The sequence below is a fragment of the Cryptotermes secundus genome, unplaced genomic scaffold (genome assembly GCF_002891405.2).
Source record: "Cryptotermes secundus unplaced genomic scaffold, Csec_1.0 scaffold101, whole genome shotgun sequence".
Taxonomy (NCBI): Eukaryota; Metazoa; Arthropoda; class Insecta; order Blattodea; family Kalotermitidae; genus Cryptotermes; species Cryptotermes secundus.
Window position 1 is genome coordinate 820780 of NW_019720704.1, and position 12423 is coordinate 833202.

The 12423-nt window shown below is 42.0% G+C and overlaps 1 protein-coding gene across 2 annotated transcripts in view; it reads left to right on the forward strand.

Annotated features, from left to right (window-relative positions):
- The window catches only part of LOC111870979 (sodium channel modifier 1), a 32742-nt gene that overhangs the window by 5894 nt on the left and 14425 nt on the right, over positions 1–12423 (forward strand). Inside the window, exons 2-4 of one of the 2 annotated variants that reach the window (XM_023863690.2) lie at positions 1307–1471; positions 9477–9547; positions 10689–10777. In XM_023863690.2, coding sequence (XP_023719458.1) covers positions 9528–9547; positions 10689–10777 — 109 coding nt within the window. In that variant the 5' untranslated portion in view covers positions 1307–1471; positions 9477–9527. The remainder of the gene's footprint in view (positions 1–1306; positions 1472–9476; positions 9548–10688; positions 10778–12423) is intronic. The other variant, XM_023863681.2, reaches the window with a different exon arrangement.

The following is a 12423-nucleotide window of genomic DNA, read 5'->3' on the forward strand; positions in this document are numbered from 1 at the left end:
CAAACAAAGAGCTTTGTTTAATTTATGGCAGAGATATTGTATATGAGTGGGCCAGCTTAAGTTATCTGTGATATAAATACCTAAACATTTTAAATTTGACAAGTAATTTACCCTTTAAGTTGTATACAGGGTGTATCAAAACTCAACGGCAAAACTTCAGGATCAGACTCCTCATATAGAGAGAAGAAAAAAAGTGTATGACCACATGGTTTGGGAAATGCATAATTACAGAGTTATCTGACCTTTTATTAAGGTTAGTGCAATCCGACACTCCCAACATTTACGCTGAATACATCTGTAATGCCAGCTGGAACACTCTGGTCACATATCAGAGGAAATGTTCAAAGTGATCTCCTCCTGCATGATTACAGGCCTCCGCTTGTCATCGCATTGAGTGTCGCACACAATCAAAAATGCCCGGTGTAGTGCATACTCTCTGACAGGCTGCCACAATGCATGCATGGAGAGTTGGTACATCAACAACAGCAGTCGTTTACATGACAAGTCTTTAAGTGTCCCAACAGGTAAAAGTCCAGGGGGTTTAAGTCAGGGGAGCGTGGTGGCCAAGCAATTGATCCCCCTCTACCTATCCAGTGCCCATGTCCCAGAACATGGGGTTTGGATTGATAGTTGGGCTGAACATGTATAACTTGTAGCTACAGGTAACTATAACAGTTTCACGGATCTGTATGCTGTAGAAATCACTGTACTGCAGGACACAGAGTTTTCTGTCTTTACTGGTCACTGCCTTGTAACGGTTCCCAACAATGTTGATTTCTCAGCTCACATACTAATGTCCTTGCTGGCTGGAAACTGTTTTGCAGCTCCCCCTGAGGGCAACTAACTCAACTGACAACTGACTCAAGTCATTTGGCATCCTTGTTATATAACCTTGACATGGACTGCAGAAAACACCGCTTCCAACAATTATTCTATTGTTGCAAGTTTACCCATAGATGCAGAAGTGTGTATATTGAGCTCTTACCAAGCAATGGTTGTCTTCTTCAGTCATGTCACATTGCTTCCTGTTTAAGGCTTCTTCTCCCAAGTAGCCAGCAGGCATACTGCCATTTCTTCTCTGAGGAGACATGAGTGTGATGTCTGTGATCATCCTTATGCATAGAATTTCAACCTGCTGTTGCCGACACTTCCAATTTTGTGGACATCCAGTCTTCCTCGTGGTTTGGGTCTCACACTGCTGTCCTTCAGCTGCTCCTTCCTGTTTGTCTCAAGTACCATTGTCCACTTGATGGTGCACCTCCCTGGGTGTGCTTCTGTAACTGGTGGACTTTTCTTATCATTTCAGGCTCCTTCCTTGAGGGTTGGATGGGCGTTCTTGCTTCAGCTTTAAGGGTGGCCCTGGAACTTGTCCCTGCAAGGCTGTCCATGGTTTCCAGGGATCCTTCCAGTCACACCACCATAGCTGTATCACACTGAGCTGCTGCTGCGTTGCTGTTGCCCTTCATATGAGGTGCTGAACTTGGTCGTGCCATGGGACATTGCATTGGCACTTACTCATCACCCAGTCATAGTGTGTGGCACCTCATATCCACAGATACATATTTGGTGTGCATAACATCAAGTCTCAGGATGAACCCATCAGTGATGTTGGTGACAAATACCCAAGTTGTTAGTGGGTGCTGCAGAAGTCATTGTCACTGAGGCTTCCTTCAAGATGGGGAGGGTCTTCTGATGCCATCTGCAGGCCCCACTTTGTTGTTGGGTCTGTCTTGAGCAGGCCTGCTGTTATGTCCCACCTGGCAATAGTCAGTGGTCACAAGACATGCCTTCCCTCCCATCTGTCTCTTGGCTTGCAGACTATGATGGTCGTCATTATCCAACACGTGGCTTGTATAACGTGGGGGCAAGAAACCTTTGTCTCTCTATCCATGTCTTTCTGTACATTTCTTTTAGTTATTTCTCCAGTCTCAGTTGGTCTTTTTCCGAGAAGTTGGCAGTTCCTTCTAATGTTGCTGATGCCCCCTCACACTGCCAGCAGACTGGTTGTTCTGTCTTGCTGTACCCGATCCTTGGCGAACATAATCCTATGGGCACTCCAGCCCCGTATATATGGGCTGCTGCTGCATTCTGGCTGCCTACATTGTGCCTTCTCCAACATCCTTCATCTTCAGTTTCATAGGAGCATCTTCCTATAAAGTGGCTTGGGCGCTCACATGCAGGTTGTCGGTTGTCTCTTCACTCGGTAGGGCGGGACCAGCTCCCACAGAATGTCCCGGCACACGTTTTCCAGGTTCTGACTACTAGGAACATGGCAAGCAGCTTGAGGGCCTGCCTGGGGTCCTTGACCGTTTTCTTGTCTCCCAGGAGCAGCTTATTTTTATGTCTGGGGCTCCTATGCCATTGGCGAATGCCCTGCCTATTTCCCTCCATATGTGGCCTTCGGGTAGTGCAAGATGGACATGGTGGGCAAACTGTGTGATGATGATAATGGCAAACTCTTGCAGGGACTCAGTAGCTCATTGACTCCTTGTCAGCTGTCAGCAGTATGCTGAGTCCAAGTGCTGGTCCCCAAAGCTGTCCTCAAGGGCCTCTATGGTCTTGTACATCACTAATTTAGGGACTCCGTGGAGGTCATTGGAAGCCTGGACTTGCAGTGCAGCTGGCATGCAGGGTGCACACTTAGAATGCTCTCCCACAGCCTCAAACTGGCGATAGAACACAGAATAGATAGAATGTTGACACATTGAACTTTGGTATGTCTACTCTACTGGTGCCAGTTTGTGTACTGCCACCAACTCCATGTGCTGTTAGGGGTTCAACTTCTTTGAGCAATATTTCGAACTTGCTCCATGTGGTTTTTGTATTGGATCGAAACTCTTCATGGAGGTCCTTCTTTGTGTCATCTATTTTTAGTAGGAGGTTCCTCATCTACATTTCAAAGGACCTTCTTACTACCAGTAATTCACATGGGTTTTGTCAATCTTCTCATTAAATTCCTTGCTGAAGTTCTGTCTTCATTGGTTGACTGATGCCAGGACATCCACCTGATGCTTGATGGTCTCATCTAGCTCAGGCCAGATGGAGTTTATCACCTCCTTCATTTCTTGGCCACTTCTGATCACTGCTTTCTCTTCTTGACCAGACTTTATTGCTCCTCCATCTTTTCCTGTTTGGTCTGTGTCTTGGCTTGGTTGAAATACATCCAGGAGTGGAGAGAACCTATCTGGTTTCCATTTCTGTTTGATAGACCTCCATTGTTCCATCCCATACTAGTTTGTTAGCCTCTGTCTCAGCTTTTCTCTCATGATTGTTTGTCTTTTCTCAAAGGGCCTTCATTTGTTCTTGGTTGGAATCCATCTTGGCCAGCAGGTGCTCCATCATTTGTTCCATTTTTGTAGTATGGCAATACAGCTGATCAATGCAGTCTCCAGTCTAATGCAATTAATCCCACATCTGACACCAATTGTCACATGTTAGTGACTAGATATGAGATTTGAATTGTTACTTGGATTTATTTAACTTACTTACTTACTCATGGAGCTGAGCCCTTCTGGGGTAGCCACCAATTCTGCAGCTACTCAAGAATTTCCCAGCATTTTATGGAACCTGAAAGTTCATTGCCATGTTCACAAGAGCCCTGTACTGGTCCCTATCCTGAGCCAGATCACTCCAATACATTCCATCCCATCCTATCTCTCTAAGAACCATTTTAATATTGTCCACCCACCTATGCCTCGGTCTTCCCGATGGTCTCTTTCCTTCTAGCTTTCCCACCAATATCCTACATGCATTCCTCGTCTCCCCCATTCATGCTACATGCCCTGCCCACCTCATCCTCCACTTGATCATTCTAATTGTACTTGGAGAAGAGTACAAGTTATGAAACTCCATCATGTGTTCCATTTTTGTAGTATGGTGTGGGTTGCCTAGCAACCGCTGTTTACTCGTCGTTGATAAGCAATGAAGCTTGCATTTTCATACTTGCTTGAATGTGGGCAGTTCCCACAATGGCAATACAGATGACCAATGCAGTCTTCAGTCTGATGCAGTTAATCCCACAGGATTTAAAAAAGTAAAAGTAAGTAAAGCTACCCCTGTAACAGGCCATGAAGTCCCATAGGATTGTGAGACGTTGAGGGTGCCGCATTATCTATATAATCGACCACAGATGGTGGTAAGGTTGTCAGCCTTACGCGCCGGCCGCACTTTACTCCCCAGAAAAATTATTTAATTAATTCCTGGTAGTCATTTCTGTTAGAGGCTGAGTCGACCCTAGGACCATAGTGTGGCTGGAAGGATTAGGTCAATTGAAAAAAATCCAGTGACCTCATCGGGACTTGAACCCACGACCTTCTGGCTTGTAGCATAGTGCCTCAACCAGGATTTATTTAACACTTATAAATTTTAACAACACATAATTATAAAGCCCGTATGAATTCATGCTTTCAACTTCTCGCTGCAGCACACACTAATTCTTCTAAGTCTTCATTAGTCATTGCCTGGTAACGGGTTTCAACAATGTCCTCTTTCGCTCATGTCACTGCCAGTCAGTTCATATTGTTACCAAGCCCCTTGAGGCTCACAACCAGGGTTTTTTTCCTTTGGGCAATTGAACCCTTTAAGTCATTCTTATGTAACATGATCTTTGATGAGAGGAAGAGTTTGTCTTTTATGAACAAGTTTGGACTTTGTCAAGTGTACTTATCTCACATATAGCATGTTATTGAAAATTCTTCCTTGTGCAGCATATGCAAGTCATCTGTCAGTCCAGGCTTTGCAAAGCAGATCATGTCTGTCTTACTTATATTATGCTAGAAAGGGTGGGGTAATCTGGTATACAGATGGTTCCAAGACAAAAAAGGCACTGGAGCTGAGGTGTTGCCATGGATCAAGGCAGAAACTTAGCTTTAGCCTTGGGCAGCTTCCAGGCAGAATTGTATGCCATTAAAGCACGGATATAAACTATAGAAATAGGAGCATCTGTATCAGATAGTCAAGCTTCAATTAAACCATTTGGCAATCACCAGATCACCTTAAAACTGGTCTGGGACTGCCACCAGTCCTTCACACAACTGGCCGAACATAACAGCCTTCAGGTGATATGGGTGCCAGGCCATGAGGTTATTCATTCATTCATCTGTAATCTGTCAAGACGACAGGTCCACAGTCTCTTCCAAAACAGTTCCTCCACTTGATGCGCTCTAGAGCTTTCTCCTTCAAATGAAAATATCCTCTTCTGTCCCCAAGGTCATCCAGCATCTTCTTACGTCTTCTTCCTCGTCTTCTGGTTACTTCTATCCGCCCCTCTATCTTTCCTTCAATAACTTCCTTTAGAAGGCAGTTACCGCGTAAGATATGACCAATCCAATTAGCCTTCCATTTTCTTATTTCGTGTAGGATATTCCTCTGCCCACTGACTCTAAATAGCACTTCATGTCTCACATAATCAGTCCAACTGATCTTCTCCATCCTTCTCCAACACCACATTTCGAAGCTTTCCAGGTGTTTCTGATCTACTGCCCTAAGTGTCCAAGTTTCAGCCCCATACAAAGCAATGCTCCAAACGTAGCATTTCACTAGTTTCTTTCTCAAATTTAAGTCCAATTTGCTGGTAAAAAGATTCTTCTTCTTGCTAAATGCAGCTTTTGCCATGGCAATCCTAGGTTATTTTGGGTAATGAAATGGCAGATCAGCTGGCAAGATTAGGATCTGAATATCAGCTCACAGGACCTGAACCATCTTGCGTCATCTCAATTGGAGTTGCGAAGAAAGTGGTGAGGGACTGGATGAACAGAAATCACAAAAAACACTGGGAAGCCATAATTGGACTCAAACAGGTGAAGGGAAATATACTAGGGCCCTCTGTCAGAAGAACAAAGATCTGTAGAAGCTAAACAGAGACCAATTAAGATAGGTTAATCAGAGGGGAATAGATCAGTGATGGTCGCGGTACAAGGACCAAATTGCTATGGCCCACCCTCACACACACAGACAGACGTGCACACGTGCAAACCCTCCCCATTATGCTACAATGGCAACTTAGTCACTTGAACAGTTGTAAGCTTATACCATGTATAGTTAGGTTAGCCATCCTGGCTTCCCACCCCGGCAGCCCGGGTTCGATCCCGGTTCTGGTCAAGTGGGATTTGTGATGGAAAAAGTGGCCCTGGGGCAGGTTTTCTCCAAGTACTTCGGTTTCCCCTGCCAATCTTCATTCCACCAATTGTTCTAAAATCACCATAACCTATCACCTGGGACTGGTACAATAGGCCAGAAGTGGCCGCAGTACAAGGGACTTAGTCCCACCCGACTAGCAATAAAAAAAAAGGTAGGTTAGCCATCACCACAACAAAGTAATTTTTATCAAGAAATATTTTACAGTTGAATATTTGTTTCTGGCTACATGTTTTGACCTCATAGGGCCATCATCAGGCAGTGATACAAGAATATGTTTAGGGTCATTGAATTGCTGATATGGATCCATATTTGGTGCAAAATGCCATACTCTATGATACTGAATTGTGCCTTGAGTTAAATATAAGTATTAAAATTAAGTATATAAAATATACCTAGGATATATTGAAAAAACATATTATACAAGTATGTTGACTTTGTGTTAAAGGTATTGACAGTATTGAAGATGTATTAAAATTATTACAGTTATTAAAAATAATAAAAAAAAAACTAAAACTTTTGTTATGTGTGCCAGGTTTTAAAGTTTTGAAGTTACAGTGCCTAGTGTAGCGTTAGGCTACGTCATTGTATAGTATGCGGATCCAAGTTGTTAGGTGTCCACATTGTAAACAGTCATAGCTCCTAGGGGTAAGTGTCAATGTATATGGCCGCTATGGTAGTGTCTGATGCTATGGTACATGTGTTTGTTGTTATAAAGTTGTGTGATACTTGTGGTTGTTAATTATCTCATGCGTGCTTCCTTGTGTGGGCGTTATGTTAGGTATGTACTACACTGTGCTTACCGCAATTTGGACCTAGATAGACCACAGGTGTTTGGGGCATATCATATGTATATACTGTACAATGTGGGGGCCAGGACAGAACCTTGTGACACCCCTGCTTGTATATCCCTTGGCGTAAACATTTCACCCTCAACTGAGACTCTCAGTTTACTCTGAGAAAGAAGTGAGGTAATAAGCTTGATTAGGCTGATCAAAAATTTTAATTTTGTTAATTTATATAGCAAGCCAAGGTGCCATGTTGTATCAAAGGCTTTTTCAGTATCCAAGAATAATGTAGCCATAGACATGTTATTGTTCAGATTTAATGTGCCATGGTCCATAGCCCTGATGCGTTGAAGTTTCATTCGGTGATGGGCATGGAAACCAAACTGGCTTGCATTAAGCAGGCCTGTTTCTTCATTGTGCCTTTGGACTGTTTTCAGAATAACTTTCTTGAATAGCTTGCCTGCATCTCACATCAGAGAGAGAGAGCGAGAGAGAAAGTTACGTTATGACTGGCGGTTTACCACCAATCAGTTCGTCTTGATGTCAAGCCCCTTGAGGTCATGACCAGAGATTTTCTTTCAATCTGAACTCTTGCGGTAATAGTTCTTATGTAACATCCTCTCTGATGAGAAGATTTGTTTGTCTCTTATGNACAAAGATCTGTAGAAGCTAAACAGAGACCAATTAAGATAGGTTAATCAGAGGGGAATAGATCAGTGATGGTCGCGGTACAAGGACCAAATTGCTATGGCCCACCCTTACACATACATACATANTACAGGCTTTACAGAGCAGATCATGTCTAACTGACATACCTTATGCTACAACGAAAACTTAGTAATTTGAATGGTCATAAGCTTGAGCACTGCCAAGTTTAAGCCTCTTATATTTTCTGTGTCTGGCTTCACCTTATCGTATACCGCGAACATGTTCATTCTCATGTTTTTGTATGACTTCTGCTTGTTGTCTGCACAATTTTGTTATATAATTATATACATACGGAAGGTTGAAAGCCCTGTGCAAGTCATGGACCGGTGTGCACCTTGGAAAATTTTGCATGCGCTGCAGTTTTAGGAGGTAGGTGTCTGCTGGGGACAAGCGTAAGTCATTACTGATCCGATCAGTGCCTTATAGAGGGTTAGTTTAATAGTTGTGATTAAACGCTCACTTTTGAATAGGGAGTAGATTCTAATAAATATTCTGAAGGCTTTGGCTTCAATCATTTCTCTGTGAAGTCTCCACGTAATCCTCTTATTGAAGATTATGCCCAGATATTTTACTTGATTAACAGCAGTAACTGTTGACCCTTGTTATATAACCTCAGCATGGACAGCATAGAAAACACTGCTTCCAAGAATTTCTTTATTGTTGTGTTTAGTTTGTTGCTGTGAAAATGTGTTTATCAAGCTATTGCTAAGCAGTGGCTGTCTTCTTCAGCCATGTCATAATATTAGAGGTATATTTGAGAGCTGTCAGCACAGCAGTTGATTGTAAAACTGATATTAAAATGTTTGATATTCAGTTGATTTTACATCAAATTACAGATCGAAACATACAGTGGGCATAAATAAACCAAATATCAAACATTTTAATATAGGTTTTATAATCAGTTGTGTTGGCAGCTCTCAAATATATACCTTTAATACATGGTATACAAAAGGAATAAAAAAAAATAAAGATGCTGTCACAGAATGTTGAAATCTCTTGTTTGTAGAGAAGGTACGCTTTAATGACATGCAATTTCTTGGTTACCTAAATAAGTACCTACTCCTCAAGGAAGGACTTGTAGCAGGGGTTTAGACATTCAGTTAATGAGGGGGGAATTGAATCTAGTTAGTTATAAGACAAGGCATTTAAAGTTAAACAGTCAGGCTAACCATGAACATCTAGAAGAACTGAAAGGAGAAAATATTATGAGCAGATAGGAGGCTCATTAAAATGCATGAAACAACAGTAAGACATTGTCATGTGGAATGTGACACCATATAGTGTGGTAGAAAATTACCACCATTTTGTAGTACTGCTGCCTGCATCATCCACACTGATGATGGGGTTGGCAGGTTCCACCAAATTGTCTGTAATTTTGTACCAGACTGCATGGTGTCACATCCCAGACGACAGTATTACATTTTTGTAATTTTGTGGGGCGAGATGAGATCGAGTCCACTTCGTACATTGGCTGCTAGTGGGCCTGTAGTGCCAGTCTTAGATGACAGATGGGTGTGGAGCAGTTGATGGAGTGAGAATTTGCTGGGGAAACAAAAGTACTTGGGGAAAATCTGCCCAGGTGCGTCTTTATCCACCAGAAATCCCACATAACCTGACCTGGGATTAGACCCTGGCCACTGTGGTGGGAAGCCTGGAGAAAACTGCCTGAACTGTGGCACAGCCTCCAGAAGACAGTAACTGAACATTCATCAGCATGAGAACCTCAAATCCCATGAAACTACAGAAGTCTGCCACTTAAGTACTGCATTTGTAATGATCTGTTTTGCATATAGCAGTGTGAGTGCAGTGTTATGTAAAATTGATGACTGTTTATTTCTTTTATAGCATCATCGAGTGTGTGAGCTGCTCTCCAATCACATACCAGATGATGAAGCTATGTTACTGAAGAATGGAAGGTGAGATTAGTGGTGTAGATGGACACAGATTGGGCCGTGACATCTTGGGTTACATTTGAGATATAAGTGTCTTGCTAGATATAGATGTGTGTTATAACTAACCTTTGGGGAAACTGTAGAATCTGGCCTATGTTTGACCATGTTTCACTGCCTTTTGACCTTTGGTATTTCATACCTGAGCACTATCTACATTCACAAACCTGAAGCTGTATTGTTTCAGACTTCAGATTCTAAAAAGAGTCAGAGATGAACAGAATTGATTCAAATTACATCAGATTATAAATTGAGGAACTTACATAATGGCTAGGATATGTCAGTCAATTTGCAAATGTGCCCCTCTGATTTAAATTATTTTACCATTCACGTAGTCATCTGTTCAAGGATTACTGTGCAGTCATCTCAGGGTCTCCAGAAAATTTCATAGTGCCCAGTCAGAAGAATCTGACACTCCCCCCATCTGTCCAGGTTCTGGGGACTTGACAACAGAATCAACATGCCTCTAACTGAACAGTTCACAAATGAAACTTGGCTAGAACATCACAGATGCTGCAAGTGCTGCTGCTGTTCTTGTAGACAGGAGGATGTCCCCCCTAGGATTGATTTGATGATTGATGGGAGGGGGGGGGGCTCTCTTGAACAGCCATTCTTGAATCCAAGTCCCATGGAACTCATGACCATATTTTACTGTCTCATGCTTCTCTCACCAAGTGACTGGGCTCACTCGCAGACTTACTCACTCACTGCTGAATTGCTGCAGTTGCAGTCGGTTGCATTATTCATTGGCAGTTATAAATGGCATCCTTGCTTCAGTGGCATGACTACCTCCACATGAGTGGAGGCTGAGAGATCTGGACATGGAAGTGAAGAGAAATATTCTCTGCAGTCCCACTTTGCATTAGAGAGGAAATCTGCGCATTTGGAACTTGGACATTAGTAGTAACTGTGTATGTCTGTTTTCATTGTACTTCACTTTTGGTTTTATTTTGTGCTGCTTATGGAGCTGTTGGTCTTGTTCATTATGGTGGCATTGTGTGTCACTGCTCTTGAGAGGGCATATGTGGTGTTCGTTAGATGAAAGCTTTGGTGCATGGTACATTCGTTTGATAACTTGTCATGATAATAGTACATATTTTTTACGCAGGTTGACATGCATGATATGTAGTCATCGACCCATCTTCGACACACTCAGTATGCTTGCCATTCATCGCAAGGGCAAGAAGCATATCAGCGGTATGTAAAATGAAGAGCACAGGTTAGATGTATTCAGTGAAATGTTGCAGAATAATTCCAGTTCATGTCCACCCCCAAGAATAACCATTCAGGAAAATCTGGAGGTTTATTTTTATGTTTATTTTATGTGCAGTGCAGTTGTGTGACTATAGAGTGTTTTCATGGTGAATATTTCTGTCTTCTGGAAGGTGACACAGTGTTAGCTGTTAGAAAGTTGACAGTGTATCAGAGGATCCTGTTGCCTCAGTCATCTTGGTAATAGTACAGCAATACCTCGCATAGTCCGGGTAATCAGTTCCGCCAATATCCCGGGCTGTTTGAAACCAGACTAATCGAGGAACTAAATACATACAAAAAACGATAATTGGTTCAAAAAAAAATCTGTTTTTCAATAAATAAAACGCGATTAATAAATTCAGATGTCTTTATTAGGAATAATTTTAAAAAAGTAATGTTTTTCGTAACTCATTTTTTATTCTCTAAAAATTGCAATATTGAGGTTTGCACATTTTTCTTCTTTGACCTTTTCTCTTCATACATTCCTTTGTAGAAACGATTTGCATTGTTTATCGTTTGGCAAATTGTAAAGCTACGTTCAATATTGGGATCAACTTTCATAATATGCTCTGACAAGGTTTCAATCATTCCAATAATTTTTTTATAGTTGTTCAGCTGTTAATTCTCATGCAGGCACTTCAACACAGTCATTGTTGTCTAAGTTGTCCTCTGGTTGTTCATCTATATTAATAAGTGTTTCATTATATAGTTCATTAGTGTTCAATTTGATGCACTCACTTACGTTGATGGAATCTAACTCATTGAAACCAAGTTGCTATCCAGTTTCCACTATGTTATTAGTGACATCAGCAAAATGAGTTTCAAAACCAATGAAATCATTTGCACATGTATGATATGTTTCCCTACTGCCCTCATATTGCTTGCCGTTAATTCATGCCATGCTTCGCCTATATTTTCGATAATGTTTCTGATGTTGCAGCTCTTCCAAAATTCCATTAAAATAGTGCTCTCCCCACCTCCTCCAGCAATAGCTATCAGAGCTCAAGAACGAACGGCCTGAGCACAGGTACATACACACAGAACAGGTGAACCCCAGAAAAAATTGAAATATATATCGTATCGCATAACTTTAAACCCACATAAAAATAAACCGCACAAAAAGAGACTTGACTGTATAAAGGAAAAAAACCGATCATTTATGTATTAAAAATAATTTTACTTACTTACTTACTTACCCGTGGAGCTGAGCCTTTCTGGAGGATCTGCCAATTCTGCAGCTACTCAAGAATTTCCCAGCATTTTATGGAACCCGAAGGTTCATTACCATGTTCACAAGATCCCTCCACTGGTCCCTATCCTGAGCCAGATCTATCCAATCCATACCATCTCATCCTGTATCTCTAAGATCAATTCTAATATTGTACACCCACCTACACCTTGGTCTTCCTGTGGCCTCTTTCCTTCTGGCTTTCCCACCAATCTCCTATACGTATTCCTTGTCTCCCCAATTCGTGCTACATGACCTGCCCACCTCATCCTCCTTGACTTGAAAAATAATTTTGTTCCCCCCCCCCCCCGCCGTTTCTGTCATCCTCCTCCACACTCGCGTTCCTCTCTCACCCACTAAG